The 20,229-nt window shown below is 54.1% G+C and overlaps 1 protein-coding gene across 19 annotated transcripts in view; it reads left to right on the forward strand.

The window, feature by feature from the left end:
* The window catches only part of ptprfb (protein tyrosine phosphatase receptor type Fb), a 116,503-nt gene that overhangs the window by 83,565 nt on the left and 12,709 nt on the right, over nt 1–20,229 (forward strand). For 14 of the 19 annotated variants that reach the window (XR_014126162.1, XR_014126164.1, XM_081723829.1 and 11 more), the window contains 10 exons: nt 3,198–3,315; nt 3,494–4,072; nt 4,537–4,634; nt 5,069–5,328; nt 6,876–6,957; nt 7,092–7,322; nt 11,002–11,165; nt 14,072–14,184; nt 17,166–17,198; nt 18,363–18,460. Coding sequence is in view for 17 of the 19 variants with exons in the window: in XM_081723829.1 (XP_081579955.1) it covers nt 3,198–3,315; nt 3,494–4,072; nt 4,537–4,634; nt 5,069–5,328; nt 6,876–6,957; nt 7,092–7,322; nt 11,002–11,165; nt 14,072–14,184; nt 17,166–17,198; nt 18,363–18,460 (1,776 nt within the window). In the remaining 2 variants the exon portion in view is untranslated. The remainder of the gene's footprint in view (nt 1–3,197; nt 3,316–3,493; nt 4,073–4,536; nt 4,635–5,068; nt 5,329–6,875; nt 6,958–7,091; nt 7,323–11,001; nt 11,166–14,071; nt 14,185–17,165; nt 17,199–18,362; nt 18,461–20,229) is intronic. The other 5 variants (XM_081723833.1, XM_081723835.1, XM_081723836.1 and 2 more) reach the window with 1 other exon arrangement.

Genomic DNA, 20,229 nt, shown 5'->3' on the forward strand with positions numbered 1-20,229 from the left:
TGTGTGTGTGTGTGTGTGTGTGTGTGTGTGTGTGTGTGTGCGTGCGTGTGTGCACCCATGTTTTTGCTTCGGGGTATGTGTGTGGGTGTGTTGTCTGTCTCTCTCTCTCTCTCTCTCGCTCTCTCAGCTGGGTACTAACACACTTCGCGGGGGATTGGTCATGTGACTGAACTGTGTCTGGTCTTGATGTGGACTTGAGAAAGAAATATAATATTAGATCTGTGGCATGAAAATGTTGCCTTACTGTTTGAAGTGTGTGTGTGTCTAACCTACAACTCTTTGATACAAACGTGCTCGCGCACACACCCTCACACTCAGTAAGAGTGAGCCATTAATGTTCAGGAGGTACTGAAATTATACTGCGTCTCCACTAGGTTGTCTTCTGTTCCACTTTAACAGTACACCTCCATCCATCTCTCTGCCACCGTCCCTATTTCTGCCCAGTATTACACACACACACACAAACGCACAAACACAAATAACCGTCTTAAGAAATGAAATGAATTTGATCTCATGTAAGCCTGAGCACGTTTCCATTAAGCCAGTGCGATCCACCTCACTGTAGTCCGGCCTCTGATGCCCGCCATCTGCTGGGCAGAGTTGAGGCATCCTGCAGTGGGAGGGGCAGGGCCGCTCATCCGTCGCCATGATTGGCGGGTGAGCTTTCCGTAGAGCTAATTGGCCAGGCTCATCGGCCTGGTCATGTCTTCTTGAAAGGAGGACCGGTTAGGTCAGGAGACGACGCACCTTTTGCTCTCCTCTGCGTGTGTGTGTGTGGGGGGGTGCATTCCTGTTGGCAGAGGGCGAGGCTGGCACCTGTGCAGCCCTGATGAAGACCCGACCCCATCTCTCAACACACACACACACACACACACACCTCCCTGACAACATACATCCACACTCACGAGAGACAGACTAGTGAGAGAGACACTGCAAGAGGGAGACCGACTCAGACTCGGAGAGGGGAAAGTGAGACAGCTCCCCGTTAATCTCTCTCTCTCACACACACAGACGTACAGAATCGTACAGTGTCATTTTTGCCTTCTCTCTCAGGGTCATCTGCCTGTCAGCATTACCTGCCTAACCTTTGTCTTTAGGTGGGGTTTGAAATGAAATGAATTTGTCATTAGTTTCTGGTTTACTTGAAAATGTTGACTCTTAAGCCCCACCCCCATATCTCCACCCAAACGGGAGAGTGCTCTTAAAGCCCACCAACCACACGCTTTGTACCTCCACCCGAACTGCAGGCTGCTCTTATACGTGCTCTTAAACCACGTTCTTAAACACCCCCCCCCCCCCCCCCCCCCCCCCCCCCCCCCACTTCTCACGCACAGCTCGGCGAAAACAGGCACCACCAAAGCGGGCCTTCCCTGCTCCTGTAAACGTGAAAGTCCCTGTGTGTTTTTGTTTTTACCCTACCGAGGTCCAAATCATCCGCATCAGCCTTCGAGTCCCTGTGTTGAGGGCTTGTGCGTGAGAGGCAGCCTGTAGAAAAGGAACCTTGTTCAAACCTACCTGCAGAGACGGGGAACCGTAGCACCATCATTAGAACGTTAACCTTAATTATAGAAAAGTCACTCGCGGGGGAACAGCGAGCTCTCCTACGTCTGGAAACGCAGCTCTGGAAGAAAGCTGTGTTTGGAAACCAGATCCTTTAGGCAGGAAAGGAGGACCCGAGAGCTTCAGGAAGCAGTCCGCCCCGGGGGGGGTTAGGGTTAGAAAGATGCAGAAATGGCCGTGCAAGAGTCTGTGTCTGTTTGTGTGGGTGTGCGCGTGCAGCGGGTCATTGCACAGTGTGGCGTGTTCTGGTGCCCTACATCTATGCTTACGGGGAGATTACTTCAGCAACCGTCGCGTCGGCAGGTGTTGTTCACCAGGGGACACCTCTCTCCCAGCCTGTACGGGAAACTGAGCGCATTCATGCACAATGTCTGTCAGACCGGAGTTCACCCAGTCTCGCCCAGTGCAGTGTACAGTCCAGTCCAGTAATGCTTTGTTCAGTGCCTAATAATAGTTTGGAACTGAAAATGACGATCTTAATGCATTCAGTGGGAGGTTTTTGACTGTTAGTCGGTAGGAAATGATTAGGGCTGACATTATGCATGTATAGAAAGAGCTGGCGCGCGCGCGCGCGTGTGTGTGCGTGTGTGTGCCTGTGTGTGTGTGTGTGTGTGTGTGTGTGTGTGTGTGGGCAGGAGGCATTAACAAGGAAAGCATTTTTAACACAGTTCCAGGTGTGTTCTCGTCAGAGCCTTCCCTTAATCACCTGTGCCTCTGGTATTTTTCATATTATTGTGTATGTGTGGGGGTACGCATTTGTGCTGTCTCTTGCGCGTACTGTGTGTAAAGCTCTGTGTAGGTGTGTGCTCTTGCGAATTTGTGCTGGCGCTTGCGTGTGCTGTGTGTAAAGCACTCTTTCTCCGTGTGTGTGAGAGCATCTATATGTATGTGTGAGCTGGCGATTTTATGCCGGCGCTAGCTTGCGCTGTGTGTGTGTGTGTGTGTGTGTGTGTGTGTGTGTGTGTGTGCGCGCGCGTGCGTACACGTGTGCTGTGCGCTCTGCTCTTCGCCGTGCCTTCTCTGCTGCTCACGTTACTGTTCGTTCCAGCGTTAAACCAGTTTTCTTCTCCATCCGCACTAGGTGTGTTGCAGCCCCGTCACGCACTAAACCCCTGACCGCCAGTCTCCACCCGCTGCATGCGCAGGTGGGGGCCTCCGGTCAGTGAGAAGCACTAGGATTTTAAGAGGACAGTCCAGTCTCTATTCCAATCCGAATGTTGCAGATTCAACCCTGACAAAAAACTCATGAAAGAAGCCTAAGGGTGCCACTGATTTACTGATTGGTCAAAACATCCCACACCCACCTGCTCCAGGGGGCGAGGCGTGTGCGGGCGTGTGTCCTCTCAGAGAAGCGTGTGGCGGTGGGGCTGTGACAACTGCGGTCCTCGCCGTGCGGTCGGAACGGTTCCTCGCGGTGGAAGGAGCTGCTTTCCGAGCCTTGCTCCCTTTAGATCCATCAGAGCTGGTCTGATGGTTTTAAACGTAGCTGCGTGGAGAGGGAGAACGGGGGGGGTTGGTGTGCTCGGGCCCGCGGTCGGGTTGGGTCTGGTCTGGTGGGGGGTGGGTGCGGCTTTGGTGGGGGGGGGTTCAGGAGGGGGATGCGGCTTCTTGGGGCTCAAACGGTCTCCGTTCGACAGGAGGCCGTCATCTCTGGACTGCTCTCCGAGACGTCCTACTCGGTGACGGTGGCAGCGTACACGACCAAGGGCGATGGAGCTCGCAGCAAAGCCAAGGTCATCAAAACGACGGGCGCAGGTAGGTTCAAGTCAGACAGCCCGCCTCCGGAACGGACCCGTAGGGGCTCAGATAAACAGAAAAACAGCACTACCTCAGCTAGCGAAAATGAGTAGTGTCAGATTTTTTTGAAAAAGTGCTCTGAGCAGTGTAATGGTTTCTTTTCTTTTTTTTGTAATGGTGTTTCCCTCCCCCCCAGTTCCCAGTAAGCCCACTATGATCATCAGCACCACGGTGGAAAACACAGCCCTGGTCCAGTGGCAGCCCCCCAAGGAGGTCGCGGGCGAGCTGACGGGCTACCGGCTACGCTACAAACGTCTGGAGGAAGAGGCCTTCACCGTGCGGGAGTTCAAGCGCACAGATGACCACTACACCGTCACGGGCCTGTACAAAGGCGCTACCTACAGCTTCCACCTGAGCGCCCGCAACCGGGCGGGCACCGGCGAGGAGCACGTGAAGGAAATCGGCACGCAGGAGGACGTGCCGGCGGGCTTCCCGCTCAACCTCAGCGTAGTGGGCCTCACCACCACCACCACACGCCTCACCTGGGAGCCGCCGGCGCCGGCCGAGCGCAACGGGCGCATCGTGCAGTATGCCGTGGTGTACCGCGACATCAACAGCCAGCAGAACAGCACCAACCGCACGGCTGACACGCACATGACCCTCCACGGCCTCCGGCCCGACACCACCTACGACATCCGCGTGCAGGCCTTCACCAGCAAGGGCGGCGGCCCCCTGAGCCCCAGCATCCAGAGCAGGACCATGTCCACGTCGCCGGGTAGGGGGTCCGGACACGGGACCGGCACGTTGCTCGCGTTCCGTCGCACACGAGCGCGGTTTAGGATCGCGCGCACACAAAAAAGTTCCTTTTCCCAGATCTCACCGCAGATATGATGCATCTGCGCTGCAGAGATTGACCAAACAAACAGCCGGTCCGATTAGAGCACACGACGACGCCGGTCCACCGCACCGACGTCGTCACGCTGGCGCACATTCCGGTATTAAACGGCCTATTATCTCGTCGCGCTAATTTAAGACCCAGCGTCGAGTCTGCCCGCGTGTGGCTTCGGTGATCCATCGCCGGGCTCATGTTCGAAACGCGCAGCCAGCCATTGCCGCAGCCCACGGCGAGAATAAACAACGCAACTGGCCACCTCGCTGTTTCTCAGTCCTTTCCTTCTAGTTTTTATTTTATGCTCCACCATTCCGGGAAACTCAAGCTTCCCTTTTTCGCCTACACAGCATTCGCCACAAGCTTCGGCGTCAAGACGGTGATGAAGACCTCCGTCCTTCTCACCTGGGAGCTGCCGGAGAACTTCAAATCCCAAGTGCCTTTTAAGGTAGGAGCTTCGCGTGAACAAGGGGGTTGGGGGGGTGGGTGGCGCAGTGGTGGGCACGCACACGCAGCCTTCAAGTGAGACGGTGGTCCTTTGCTCTCGACGACCTCACGCTCCGAGGCTTTTTAAGAACACGCCCAGGCAAACCGCCTCGCATTTGAAGGCATCTGCATGCCACGCAATAGCCCCCCGAAGCCGTTCGGGGCAGACGGGCCGTGTGTGGCTTCCACTGCGTCCCCACAGACCACCAGGCCGGCAGAACGATCCCGCCACAGTAAAAAGCCTGAGGAGCAGACGCTAGAAACCCCACCAGCGTTTACGCGGAGAAGAGCTCGCCCCTCCCGTCGGGATCCCGCCCCCGCCCTGCGCTCCGCCTTTTAACCGGCCGCCTCCTTCGACCCACCTGACGCTGGCGCGTCTCCGCTCCACCCCCCCAGATCCTGTACAACCAGCAGAGCGTGGAGGTGCAGGGGAACCTGAAGCGGAGGCTGATCTCAGGCCTGAAGCCCGACACCAACTACTCCTTCGTGCTGATGAGCAGGGGCAACAGCGCCGGCGGCCTACAGCAGCAGGTCTCCATCCGCACCGCCCCCGACCTCCTCAAGACCAAGCCTGCCTACGTGTGGGCGGAGTCAGCCGGCGGAGGCGGCAAGCACGTCATCAGTCTGCCCAAAGTGGTCACAGCGGCGTCCGTCAGGTCAGTACCGACCGCCGTGTCTACCCTGACGGAATCCCCCATTTATGTGTAGTTCCTTCGACTTTTCCTGTAATTGATTGGAATCTCTTGAGCAAAGCCCTTGAGCAAACAGCACTTCAGGCCAAAGTAAAGTCTGCCGCCTTGGTCTGGGTGGCGGTTGCCAAATGACAATAAAACTCTCCCAGCATCACTGTGTAATTCTTCCATCAGTAGCAGTCAAGTAAGCAGCAGTCAGACAGAGTCCTCTCCACCTCAGCAAACAATCATTCTGCCAGGGCAGCAGTTTCCAGCTGTTCTTTCTGTCTCTCTCTCTCTCTCTCTCTCTCTCTCTCTCTCTCCCTTTTTTAAACACTCTCCACTCTCTTTACTGTCTCACATTTCATTTGTCTCTTTTTTCCGACTCGGTCTCTTTTTCTCCCTCCCCTGAAGTATATTTGCGGGTTGTTGTGGTTTTTTTTGTTTTTTTTTGTTTTGGTTTGGTTTGGTTTTTTTAAAAAACGTCTCCCATCATCCTCTGCGCCAACACGCTTCCTCTTATCCAGTTCACACCCCCAGCAGCACCTTCACACCCTCCCACCCTCCAAGCCTTAAGAGGAAGATCGGCATCCGGAGCTCGACCGCACCGATCCCCCAGAACCCCCCGAGCTAAAAGTTCCCTCCGTAACGGGCAGGGTGGGTTCAGCCATTACAAGGAGCCTTAAAACACACACGCATACCTTTTCTATCGAAAGCCGTTCTGTTTCACTCCTCAGACACTTCTCACCATATAAGACCTGCCATTACAAGTTAAGGGCCCTTCACTCTGCCTGTAGATAATGACCCTTGCGTTACAGTACAGTAATTATTTATGTATAACAAGATGGGAGGCATTATATTCATATAGAATTTTTACAGCGCTTATCTTTTTTTTATGAATGAAGAGGTCATGGTGAAAGGTCAAGACAGGCACCCCCCCCAGAGAGGGGAGCATTGTTCTGCGACGGGGGGCGCAGAGGCCCCTCCCTCGGCGACTGCGCCCAGGCCCCGAGTCGACAGTGGAATCGAGCTTTTTCTTTCCTTTCTTTTTTTTTTTGGACCACCTTCGATCTCGGAGGTGCACGGGCAAATTAAAGCCCGGACCCCTTAGCTAGCGAGTTCGTAGCCACGAGAAACCGGGTCACAGCGGGCCAGCGGCCCGCACAATGTCTGGCGCGCCAGACACCCGGCATCTCACCTGTCTTCCGCGAGGGCACGGGTAGAGGGGGCAGCGTTGGCGGCCCAGAAACGATTAAGTGAAGTCATTACCCGAATAATGACCCGTTGCTTTTTTTTTTTTTCCCTCCCCTACTGAAATGGGCAATATTCCACGCTCCGGTCGCCTGCCAATTTTCCACTGGTAATTACTAGAGGGTCGGTTCAGTAAGCCAGAGAAAAACCCACTGCGTCGCCTGGTACCGTATGAGCCATCCATGGTGACTCAGGCGTGTGTGTGTGTACACACACACACACACACACACGCGCACACACACCCAGCGTCTGAATGAACACTCTTTCTCGTCTGCCCGTAGGTGGTACTACATTGTGGTGGTCCCGGGCCCCCTGGCGACCACGCGCAGATGGGAGAACCCAGACGAGCTGGAGCTGGACGAGGTGAGTCACGCGCTCCTTGCCGTTCCAGTTCAACGCCCACACGCAGGGCTGACGCTCAAGGTTTCTCCGACGCAACACTGACTTCCTCCCTGTCGCCCCCTCTCGCCCGTCCGCGTCCCGGTCGGGCCCCTCAGCTCCTGGACTCCAGCGAGGGCGCAGCCCTGAGACGCCGCCGACGCTACGCCGACATCAGCAGGCCCTACATAGCCGCCAGGCTGGCCACACTGCCAGACACCTTCACCCTCGGCGACGAGAAGAGCTACAACGGCTTCTACAACCGGCCCGTGGCCGTCAATCAGTCGTACAAGTGCTTCGTCATGGCTGAGCTGAAGGAGCAGCATCTCCCAGCGGCCAATGAGAAGCAGGTAGGTTGATCGTCCCGTCTCCATACGGAAGGCACCTCCCAGAGCTGGTTTGCTGTTTTACACTGCCCCCATGGCAAGGATGGAGTATAAGGCAGCACAGTATGAACATAATATCATATCTTTATATCACAATATAGCACTGCTGAGGTGTACTAGAAACACACTGGTGAATCTTCGTGTGATGTAGTTAAAGAATGCCCCGAATAACATGGCATTAAATATTTTTAATGAGAAGAGTGATGATAGGTTCACGTTGTAAAGGATTTCAATTATTCTTGCCCTGAATTAATACGACCCTTTTTTTTCTCCTTTGGATCAAGTTAATGCCCCACAGGATCTTCACAGCACACACGCAAAAAAAATGTCATTTGTTAGATGGCTCATTTACATATTATAACCCCCTGCAATATTGTTATTGAGGAAGGCAGTATTGCAATGACAACTAACGATCAATATATCGTGCCACCCTGTGGCGCGGCCCCCTCTTGACTGTTGACCACTGATATGTCTATATAGGTCAATGTTAATCGGGTTACTCCAAAGCACACTCATCACATTCTCAAGCTCTCACACCCCGCTGTTTTCCACTGGGCCAGACGATCCGGGGCCTCACCTGGTCCCGGGTTTGTGCGTCACGACACCACTGTGACGTCAAACCGGACCGCCGGCGTGTTAGTAAGCAAACACACTGCACTGGTTTCCCTGTTCAGAGCGGAATAAAGGAGCGGATTCTACGCCAGGTGCGTATCTGGAGCAACCGTTGGCTCAAAGGACCGCAGCACACCTGTTGGCCGCTCTCAGATGGGAATCAACCGGGATAAAAGCCAGTCACAGCACAGGGCTTTGCACTTTCAGCACCATGGACAAGGCCTGGAGCTGGGGGGGGGGGGGGATTTGTACAGCAGGAGAGGCTGACAGCAGATTTGATTCCACTGCCCGGTGTTCTATGATTCATTGTCCATCCTTCATGCTCCTATACTCCATTCCCCGTCATCCGTGCTTCATGTTTCGTCCTCTGTTCTCCATGCTCCGCGGTGGAGAAGCACGCGCTCCCCTCGCTGCGAGCACCTGTCCCACTCCCGTGCACGCTCACATCCGCGATCCGCTGCAATGGGTTGCCTGTAAATACGGCTCGATCATCACTTCAGAGGAGATCACCCCAGATTACATGAACAGGTGCACTTACGAGGGAGTGCTGATGCGGTGATTACGGCCACGCCGTTTGTGTCCATTACCGAAGGTTCCAAAAGGCTGCGCCGCCCACGCTTCGCCTGGCCCCTTGCTGTGCGCCGCCCCTCGGCGTTGTCGGGGCTGACCGATGAGGTGGAGGCACCGGAGCCGAGGAGAGAGAGGCGGGAGCGCCGGTGGAAAGAGGCGCGCCCAAAAAAACCGACAGTCTCCACTAAAAAAAAAACAAAAAAACAAAAAAAACCCACTCACGTTTCATCATCGGCTCCAGCAGAACGGCAGGCAAGCCATGGTCACGTCAGCGCAGGAGAGACAGAGAGAACGAGAGAGGGATGGAGGTGGGGAAAGAGGGAGGAGAGGGTGGCACTGAGTACAACCATCACCCAGGGCACGTAAACAAGCAAGAGGAAGTGTGAAATCAGATGATAGATAGGGAGTGTGTAAACAGAGTCATTTAATGCGCGCGAGAGAGAGAGAGAGAGAGAGAGAGAGAGAGAGAGAAGTAAAGGCAGTAAAGGGGAAGAAGTGAGTAAGCAGCTATAAAGCAATGTTTGGGCAGCCAAGTAGATAAAGCATGGGACAAAGATGAGAAGTGCGGTGGCTCCGCTGCCGGGGTTAGCAGGGCCCTGGAGCAGCCTGGCTGCTCCAGCCTGATAAAGCGAGTGCATTAGTGCGGGTGACAGCATGGCCGTCATCTACATGCACTTATGCACTTACTCTTCTGTAGCCTCGGGGAGGAACACCCGTTTGTTGGCATGCAGCTTTTATCGTGTGTGTGTGTGTGTGTGTGTGTGTGTTTATCGTGTGTGTGCGCGCGTGTGTTTTAATCTCCAAGCTGCGAGTGCCGCAACTCGTGGTTGTTTAAACTTTTCTTGTCGCCGACCTCGCGGCCGGAGCTTGGCGGAGGCGGAGACAGGGGCGGGGCGTGTGGCTCATCAACAACATCTCCGCCCTCACGCCGGACAGCTAGCCAATCACAACTGGACCTGCAGTAACACAGGCTTTTTATTCAGCATGTTCTCTCTGGTCTCTTAAGTGGCACTGGACGTATTTCTCTCTGTCAGTCTCTTTCTCTTTCTCTTTTCAGCACTCTGTCTTTCTCAATCTCCCCCTCTCTCTGTGTTTTTCTTTTTTTCCATTCTTCCTTGTGATTAAACGCTGCTTTTGTCGGTAGCTTATTGATGGTGGTCAGAAGCCGCCTCCTTAAAGGAGCCACTTTACACTGATTTTAAATCAACCTCTTTGTCTCTCACACACACACACACACACACGTGTGAACTCACTCTCTCCTAACACTGGTGTTGAGATATGGGCGTGGGAGATAACTGTATCTCCGCACCTCCACGTCTCCTTCAGCTAATATCCCACTTATCTCCCCAATTAACGGCCCCTTGCTTTCGGACCATTCGAGCCCGGCTGCGCCTCGCTGATCCGGATTACAACCCACCGTGCCACTGGAGCGGCCTGGGGGCGGAGTGGGAGGGAGGGGCTAGGGTGGTGGGAGGGGCAGAGTGCAGGGCTTCTCCCATTGGAGATAAAGCAGCCCACTGAGGCATAACAGCAGCGTTGACGCTCTCTCTCTCTCTCGCTCTCTCTCTCTCTCTCTCTCTCTCTCTCTCTCTCTCTCTCGGTTCCCTGCATCAGAGCCATTCTGCTGAGGGAGAGCTGTGGAAACACACACAGCAGGGAGAGAGCTCATTAGTACCCCTCCTTTTTCTGAGCCGTCTCCCTCATTCTCTCACTCTCGCCTTCACTTCCTCCCATTCTCCGTCAAGCATTCGTTCACACCGCACTTGAGTTGCAGCATATAACACCCCCCCCCCCTTTATCTTTGCTTTTTATCTCATCCCTCCAGTGCTCCTATTTCAGCCCTTGTTCCCTCCCACTCTCCCCGAGCGCGCACACGGACGCGGGAACGCTGCCCGTGGCAACGGGAGGTCGCGGTGACCGTGCCGGCGACGGGGCTTGTTAACACCGTTCCCTAAGGGGGTTGGGGGTGGGTGCGGCACTCAGAAGACTCCTCTCAGGACCCGTGCGGGGAAACCCCCAGACACCGCAGCCTCGACGGACAAGGCTTTCACGAAACGGCAGGGCCGCGCTTTCTGTGGCCGGCCATACCAGCTCCGCCCTCACACCGTGGGCTCACAGTACGGCAGTGTGGAATTTCTCTGCATAAATCTCAGATTTCAGGAACGCATTACTGAAAGAGAACATAGTGAGAGCAGTCAGGCACTCCGTGTTATGCTCCAGTACGCATTAAAACACAATCTGAGCGGATATGAATACTGGGAAAGTGGACACTCCCACTTTGATGGTGACTCCTAACCCCTCCCTCTCTGACCTTTCATGACTCCACCCTCTCACAGTACAGGAATGGCTCCCAGCCCCACCCTCGCTTTCTAATCCACGCCCTGTGTGTGTGTGTCTCTCTCTCTCTCTCTCACTCTCTCTCTCTCTCTCTCTCTCTCTCTCTCTCTCTCTCTCTCTCTAGCGGATGTTCTCGGCCAGCCCGTATTCGGAGCTGGTGACGGTGGCGGGTGGAGGCAACGGCGTGGGGCGCAGCATGGAGCAGCCTGAGATGCTTTGGGTCATGGGCCCCGTGCTCGCTGTCGTGCTCATCGTCATCATCGTCATCGCCATCCTGCTCTTCAAGAGGTGAGGTGGAGCTCGCCCACACCGCGAGAGGAAACCTATTCATCATTTATCGCTTGTATTATTTACAGCGAGGCCATTTGACAGACCTCATGGCGAGGAAGCCCATGTTCACACACACGATTCGTTAACTTTCCCGGTGAGCTGCTTCACCCCACCTCGCACGATAGGTAACGCGGTCTCCCCCGGTCTCGGTTCACCAAATAGTTTGAGATCTGACCAACATTCTGGACAAATCTAACCAACCGAATGTTAGTGAGTTATTTATATCAAAGTAATTCACTTAAATCAAAGTCATTTGCTTAAAGCAAGCATTATATCCACACATGCAGACGCTGACGACAGCGGTCCCAAATCTCTTCTCATCAGGAGCAGCAATTAGATTGGATGTGTGTCTCTATATTAAAAACTTAATTAAAATATTAACGAGCGAGGAGCCTGAGCTCTCGGGGTCAGTGTCTTATTATGTTTACCCTTTTGCCGGTGGCAGGCCGGGGAAGTAGGTCGCTTGTGTTGCGGATAGCCATCTCCACCGCGTGCTGTCTAATAAAGTGCCACAGACGTGCTGGAGAGAAGTGAAGGTTACTATTAATTGCATCAGCCCTTTGTATTCCTCCAGCTCAGAAAGTTCCGCTCCTCCCTCCCCTCGCTCACTCCTCTGCCAGTCTCCGCACGGCGCCTCCGGCGCCGGCAGCCGCTCTACAAGAGCGCAGAGCGACAACTTATTATAGAAGCCCTTTCCTGCGGTGGGATTAGAAGAGAAAATAGCATTCGCGAATGAGCCTGGTCAAAAGGTCGAAGGTACGGTCCTAATGTCCACATGGGTTTGCCTGAACAGGCACTCGCAGCCTCCGCTGCCGTCCCCACTTGACATTTCGGGCCGGGCGCCGAGGGCTCTCGGCAGCTGCTCCGTGTAAACGGGCCTAGCCTGCGAGGGGCCGAAGCCTTGACCCATCCGCCTGCCGCCGGGGGCGAAGGTTCAGCTTCAAACAGAAAAACGCCCCACGATGAATTTAGCGCTGGTTTGTTTCCGCTAATTAATTCTACCTGCCGGCCGGAGCCAATTGGCAAATGGCCGGCATTCGGAACAGAAATCGTAGGGAGCGATTTCACTCTCTGGACCCGAACATAACACCTCTGTGTGCATGCGAACACTGCCCCTAACAAACACAGAGAGGTCCACAAGACTTCCTGCGGCTTCTGGGCCAAGGCCTCGGCAGTCGGCCACGCTTTCCCTCCGGGTCCTTTCCGCTGTGGTACATCGATGCTCCGAGGAGCCCACGTGCATCTCCGGATCCGACGCGTCTGCATTTAGCCGACCGTTTGTGCGCCGCTCACCGTTACCACGCCACCCGGGGGGGGGGTCTGTAAGAGACGGAGGGAGGTTTGTTTGTTTGGCTTCGGACTCACTGATCCACTAATCAGACGTGTCTCTTTGCTCTCTGCCCCACGCGAACGCAGCAAACAAGAGAGGTAGGTGCCACTGCGCCCTCCGCCACCCGTCACCCTCCACGTCGGGTACAGGGTTTGCCGGCTCCACTGTTTCAAACAAGTGTGCGTGTGTGTGCGTGTGTGTGCGTGTGTGTGTGTGTGTGTGTGTGCGCGCGTGTGTCTGTGTGAATGCGCATGCGCACACACACACACACACACACACGCACATTTGATGGAAAAGGAATGTTTGACAGTGGTTCACCTTCACACCCTGTCGTCCTGGCGTGGCCGGGTCGAGCCGGGTCGCGATGCGACCCGCGTGCATGCTGTGTGTGCCCGCCGGTGCAGTGTCCTTGTGCCATCCCGTGCGTGTGCCTTTCGGTTTTGTTTCTGTGTTGTGCGTGTCCATTCACCCATGATCCTCCACACGCACCGTTACGTCGCACCGTCCCTCCCCAAGGTGACTTGGAGGTGGCTAACATGCTAAGTCAGCCCTTGTGCTATCCCACCTGAATGGCCTATTGTAAAGTAAATGCCAGCCTGGAAGCTGTTGAAATAGAAATGTTCCTGTCGTCAAAGCTGACATTTCCCTCCAACCTCCAGCCCCGCCCCTCCCCAGGCAAACGAACAAAGGGTCCTCTGTTCTCTCCCTGTTCTGTTTTGCTTCTCCCCTCTTCAGGCCGGGTTTTAGGCTACGGCGTTTCCGTTAGCTCAGCGCCGAAGCGTGCATGGCACACAGGTGTGTGAGATCGGGGCCGGAGTTGGCAGAACCTGTAAAATTCCTGAAAGGAAAGAAGGCCGGTTAGGCTCAGTCTTGTATTTAAAATGAGGGTAATGGTGTGTATTAAGATCAGATTAGGATTATAGAAATGTATCCAGACTAACAGTCTGGTTTCCACTTAGGATAAAAAGGTTAGGGGTGCATGTACGTGCGCACGTGCGTTAATGCGCACGTGAGTGCGCGTGCGCGGCAGCTCTACCTGCGGGGGCAGCACGTTGTCGCGCGCAGCTGCGTCTGGCGCATAATTATCCAGTGTTGTGCCATCCATCTGACGTGCTAATTACCAGCACGCCTTGTTTTCCCCGCAAACAGGAAGCGGCGGTCGAAGTGTTTAGCCAGTGGGCCACGCGGAGCTGAGCGTGGAGCAGAGCGACAGCTCCGGGAAAGGGCCCGATGGCTCCGTTCTGCCTTAGTGTGAGCCCCCGGGGCCCTGTGGGAAATGGTAATGTGTCTCTAAAAGCAACTAGGCCCACTCTGAAGGAGACTCCCCCCCCACACTAATGGATTTGTTCTCCAGGCCATTGCTAGTTGCTTACAGGGCCAATATCCACAGTTGACACAGTTGGTCTGGAGTTGTTTGTTTGTGTGTTTGCTTTGTTTGCGTGTCGATACGCAATCCACGAGGCCGGGGAGGGCCGCTGTGCTATGTGCAGTCACAGGAGAAATTCTAAAAGCGACCTCACTTCCTGCCTTACAGGAAACGAGCCTCCCCCTTGCCCAAGGATGAGCACCTGGGCGGGGTGAAGGACTCTCTGCTGGCAAATTCGTCTGATCCTGTGGAGATGAGAAGAATCAACTACCAGACACCAGGTAGGTGATGCGGCCCGCTCCATCTGGCCACACGCAAACCTCATCTGGAAGCTGCCGAGATTCCGGGCGCACTGCACCATACGCGCGCACCGCACGTGCGCGCACACACACACACACGCACAGCCCATATGCGCAATGACGCACGCACACCGGACCCTCTCGCTGTCCCTCAAACACACGCACACCCACCGCTCACTTAACCCATTCACATATTCCTGACCCCTAGCACTTCCGCCATCTGCGTCCCGCCGCATTAGCCGAACCATTCCTGCTGTGTAAGCGCGCAAACCCGCGGCCCGGCGCTACCAATCAAGGAGTCTGCCACATATACGTACGTATGCAAAGCGGTCAAAGCAGTGGGCTTCGTAATGGGTACGCCTTCGGCTGCTAGGACCAGCCTGTAGCTCCCTACCCCCAACCACCTGCCGGCACCCGCGGGGACGCTGGCCCCGGTTCACGACCGCCGCCAGCACCTGCTCAGTTTCACACGTGCAGATCTCATAAGTTTAATTCGAGCAGCGGCTCCAATTAAGCGAGCGCAGGATTGGCTGCTCCTTTTTTGTACCCAGAGTGGTTGGCGCACCCGTGCGCTTTTCTTCTGCTCACACCCGCCGCTTCCCAAGGCCCCGCCCCTCCCTGGCTGCTGCCACCTGCCACTTCACAAGGCCCCGCCTCTCCCTGATATTGTCCACCCGCCGCTTCACAAGGCCTCACCCCTCCCTGGCAGCTCCCACCTGCCACGTCACAAGGCCCCGCCCCTCCCTGGCAGCTCCCACCCGCCGCTTCGCAAGGCCCCGCCCCTCCCTGGCTGCTGCCACCTGCCACTTCACAAGGCCCCGCCTCTCCCTGATATTGTCCACCCGCCGCTTCACAAGGCCCTGCCCCTCCCTGGCAGCTCCCACCTGCCCCTTCACAAGGCCCCGCCCTTCCCTGGCAGCTCCCACCCACCGCTTCACAAGGCCCCGCCCCTCACTGGCTGCTGCAACAACCCACATAACAAGGCCTCGCCTCTCCCTGATATTGTCCACCCGCCGCTTCACAAGGCCTCACCCCTCCCTGGCAGCTCCCACCTGCCACTTCACAAGGCACCGCCCCTCCCTGGCAGCTCCCACCCGCCACTTCACAAGGCACTGCCCCTCCCTGGCAGCTCCCACCCGCCACTTCACAAGGCCCCGCCCCTCCCTGGCAGCTCCCACCCGCCACTTCACAAGGCCCCGCCCCTCCCTGGCTGCTCCCACCCGCCACTTCACAGGGACCTGCCCCCCTCTGTCTCTTTACCATCCACTACTGAATCGCCGGCCGTGTCGTCCTTGTTCTCGTTAAAGAGCGGGGACGTAGCTTTGTGGAAGTTATCTTTCAAAAGACATTCGTCTTTCTCTCTGTAATAACTGGACCAAAGCTTCAGCCAATCACGAGTTAATTAAATGCAAAATGTTAAAATCTCTGTGTAAGCTTTGGCAACTTTTTTTCTCTTTCTCTTTCTTAGCTTGTTAACTTTGTTTTTTGTTCTTGTTGTTATTTTGGGGTTTTTTTTGTTTGTTTTTTTTAAGCTTTTTCATTTAGCTTTTTAGCTTCGGTTTTCTTCCCACAGCAAAAGCCGTTTTAGTCTTTAATTAGTACGGAAGAGAGGAAAAAATACACTCTTATTGCCTGCCTTTTCATCAAGGTAATTGAGTGAACAGATCAACCGTTCCGAGTGTAGAAATTGCCGGTTTGGACATGTGTTTTCCTTTAAAGCCCTGTTCTCATTGAGCCGCTTTGAATTCAGTCTTTCGATGACTCCTCTGGGTCTCAAGTCTCTCTTTCTGATCTCCTGATTGGCTTGAAGCAGCTCCTCCTCCTTCTCGCCAACAAAAGCCTCTCCCTGCACGCCCCTCTCAGTCCCTGTCGGTTAATTAGTCCTCTTGCTTTCTGATTCTCAAGGTGAGCACAATGGAGAACAATGGCACAGAGAGAAAACGTCAACCCCGTCTCGCTCTCTCTCTCTCTGGCTCCGTCTCTCTCTCTCTCTTTCTTTCTTTCTCTCTCTCTGGCTCCATCTCTCTCACACTCTCTCTCTTTCTCTCACGCTCTCTCTTCCGCTCTCTCTCCTGCTCTCTCACGCTCTCTCTCTCTCTCTCTCTCCCGCTCTCTCTCTCTCTCTCTCTCTAGCTCCGTCTTTCTCTCTCTCCCGCTCTCTCTTTCTCTCTCTCTTGCACTCTCTCTCTCTTTCTCTCTCTCTGGTTCTGTCTCTCTCCCTCTTTCTCCCTCTCCTCACTAATAGTGTTGCGAGTCGCATGTCCAGGTTATTACAGTTCCCACTCAGTCCTTGACAGCTGCGGAGAGCACATAATTACCACAGCCGCTCCCTCCTTCGGAGGCATTTATTACTTCTGATTTTTTATTTATTTTTTTACCCTATCCGAAAGACGAGACCGGAAGTCCCGTCTGGGTGGGACCCCAAGCCTCAACCATGTCGGTTTGCGTGGGTCCCGCACGGCGATAATCCACATCGGTGTGTAAGCCACACGCGTGTGTGTGTGTGTGTGTGTGTGTGTGTGTGTGTGTGATGCCTCACGTTTCTGATTCTGGTCCAAACTTGGCGCCCGGACGGGCCGCGCGTCCGAGCGGTGGTCCTTGCTGATCTCGGGTTCGTCACCATCGGTCCGCTTGCGACAGCTCTGCCGGCAATTCCCTAGATGTCCTCCGAGCAAATTTGCAATCATCCGTGTGCGCTGTACGATTCGTGGGTTTCCCCCTCGGCTCGGGTGCACGCTGCGCCTAATTGGCTGGCGCCGGAGCGAGAACGTTAACCGCGCCCCCTTAATGTGCACCTCGCGTTCCTGCACGCCATTAGCCAGCAAATAGCCAGAGTGCACTTTCTAGCCCGAAGACGGCAGGCATCAGTACTAATCAACGCGATAGTGGCTGATTGGTGGGCACGCCGGGCTTTAAGGACTGCTGGATCCTTTATCTTTCTGTGCTCCGTCTTCTCTCTGCAGGTCCCAGCTCCGCCTGCCGCCCCAACACTCCAAGTTAGTCTGCATTGCTGCTGTGTTTGGGCATTCGGTGTTAGCCTGTTCAGCCTGTGCTGGTAGCTTGCGCTGGTTCGCCCATCTGTCTGTGTGTCCGTCCGTCCGTCCGTCCGTCCCTCAGCCATGAAACGCGTTTGTTCCCCACTGCAGCTTCTTGCCACGCATCACTTCATTTTGTAATGGAAGACTTGCTCCACACACAAAGTCGGGGTGGGGGTGGGGGGCTAGTGTGTTGTTTCTGACGTCCATACCGAAGACAGAAGCAGAGGAGAGCAGGGCATCTCGAGTATCCTCACGGAGGCCGCACCGACGGTCTCAGACTAACAGCCGCACAAGGCCGCCAGTGCCTTGCTTCGTACATTAGTGGCCCATGACAGAGTAGGTCCCATTACATGGCGCGCTCGTGCCTAGTGAGACGCCCCACTCCAACCACTGGGAGTGTAATGTCCTAATGCAAAAAAAAAAAAACCCCTCTAACGCATGTGTGTAATTGCTAAGATGTATCTGTCATGTACTGTAGTTCTGACAGCGCGTTATTAGACTCCCTGTTCTCATTCTGCGCCTGAACCCCCCCACCCCACCCCACCCCAGATATTCCCAGATCCTCTCAAAAGCACACCCTATACGGAGTTCAGGGGGGAATTTGCTCTGGTCAATTCGTTCTAAATCATTATAAGAGAGACGAGGGTCCTAATCACTCGCGAAGACGAGTTGTCCGGTCTGCGGTGGAGGTCAGCCAGGGCCGCACGGCCAGTGTGGGGGAGGGGAGCCATAGCGGCGCGTAGGGATTCTCCTCTCGCAAATCCACACCCCCGCCAGTATCATTGCGGGGTTTTTGTTTTTTTTTAACCACGAAACGGGGCCACTCTGTTGGTGAAGAGCCCGTGGTCCCTGTGCGTGGGTGTCTGCCATGCGTGCCCGCTACTTCAGCTCACATCTGCTCCTTCCACCGCATGACGGCACAGAAACATGCTAAAAACATCCCCCCCCCCCCCCCGAACTTATCGTTTACCCTGCATTGTCGCAGCCTTACATTGCACCACAGCGCATACCTTCATAACAGCCCCCTGCCACCAGCGACCCGTGTGTCCAGAGTCAGCGTGCCGGTGTCGGCCTGCGTCTTACTCAAAGCCTCCTCTTCCTTTCCTCTCCTTCCCGCCCCAGGAATGCGGGAGCACCCGCCCATCCCCGTGTGCGACCTGGCTGACCACATCGAGCGCCTCAAGGCCAACGACGGTCTCCGCTTCTCACAGGAGTACGAGGTAGGGTCAGCCCCCTGCGCTTTACGCCCTGTACAGCGGAGTCGGCAGTAACGCTTTCTGACATACTGGGTCCTCCTGTTTTTCCACACTGTGTTCTGTGTTGTAAAAGTTATACACAGTTCCATATCGAAGGGAAGGCACACTGCGGAGACCCCTGCGACAATTTAAGAAAATAAATGCTCAGTGTCTTCATAGATACACTGGATTATCTCATTTTACTTGTTCCATTTTAACACCAGCTAATCACGTCAGTTAATCCCATAGCATAGCCCACTCAACATTAGCCTATTTTACAACTACATCAAGAAACAAAAACGCTTCCAAAACATGAAATATGTCTCTAGCAGTCAGGTAGCATTGTGTGTGATTGTCATATTACAATATTCAGTGCTTTAGGCCTGCTTTTACTCGGAGCAGTTCATGTACGTACATTTCCCTTCGGTACTTAAAGCAGACTTTAGAAATCACAGACCATTGAATTCTGCGCGTCTCTTAAGAAGATGGCGCTGCTCTTTAACCCAAACGATCTACATTTTTTTAAACAGTTTGCTCTTTACAAGACAAATTGTTGCAGGTTGACGACACAATTTCTTGCCGCAGATTTATATGAAACGAAAGGTAATGAAGCAAAAGTATAATATATTTTTCACACTCCTCTCACACCTGTCTATTTCCCTCTCATGCGAACGCGCACGCATGCACACAGCCCGTCGGCCCGCCGTGGTTGGTGCGTGCCACTGCAGCAGTTCTCACCACATTCATCACGAAGACGAAAGCAATGGTGAAGATTGCATTCCAAAACAGACACGTGTTTGTGGAGACATGGTATGGTTTGGTTTGGAGCAGTGTGTAGTGCGAAGTGTGCAGTACAGACATCGAAACTAAAGGCAGCAGCACAACTTTATTTCCCCGTCTCAAACTACATCATCCACCGCAGTTTGCTGAGTCGGTGAAACGCCACGAAGAGGAACGGACAGCTGGATAATCCAGCGTGCTTTTCTAGTGCTTCAAATAAATGCTTATTATTTAACAATATACTTTAAGGTTGCCATCATATCATATTGTATATTGTCATATCTCTTGAACATTGAGATGTGGGTTATTTTTTTAAAAAAACATATTGCCCAACCTTAACTGCAAATGGCAGCTTTTGCTATACTGCAGCGGGGGGGATAAACCTGGAAAATGTTTCGTGTTTGAAAGTTCATTTCATTATCATTTCATAGCCCAGAATTCGGTTTAGTGTGTGGTCGTGGTGTGTGGGTGTGAAACCTTCGGGCCTCTGAGGTCTTAACTATCATTACCACCAGTACTAATTAACTAGCGTCACTCTTCCCTACTTCACTGCTTCTGACAACAATCCAGCTTCTTTTTGTATTCATTTTTTTCTTTATCTGTTATCTTGCCGTTTTTTGAGGGTTTTTTTCCCCCGCGACGCGTCTGCTGATCGACATCAGCGGCCCTGATCAGCACTACGCAGCCGTCGTGTTTTCCGTCCTCCTAGCAGTGCGAATGCAGATGTGAACCGATTTCCGCAAACGTTTTCCGCACGCACGGAGGGTCTGCTCATATCCTTCCGTTTGCCGAGCAGGCAGGAAAGTCGGCATCAACACTGATTGTGTCGGTCAAGATATCACCTGTAAAGGATTTTCCTTGGCACGAGCTTAGATTTAAGCAGATCTAAAGAAGAGGGATGTTTTTAAGTAAAATGGTACAAAAGATTTAAAATGTCTCCTGGTGTTTGCCGTATGTACTGTACTTCAGTACTG

This window comes from Electrophorus electricus, chromosome 11, assembly GCF_041902795.1.
Source record: "Electrophorus electricus isolate QZ-2024a chromosome 11, ASM4190279v1, whole genome shotgun sequence".
NCBI classification, from domain to species: Eukaryota; Metazoa; Chordata; class Actinopteri; order Gymnotiformes; family Gymnotidae; genus Electrophorus; species Electrophorus electricus.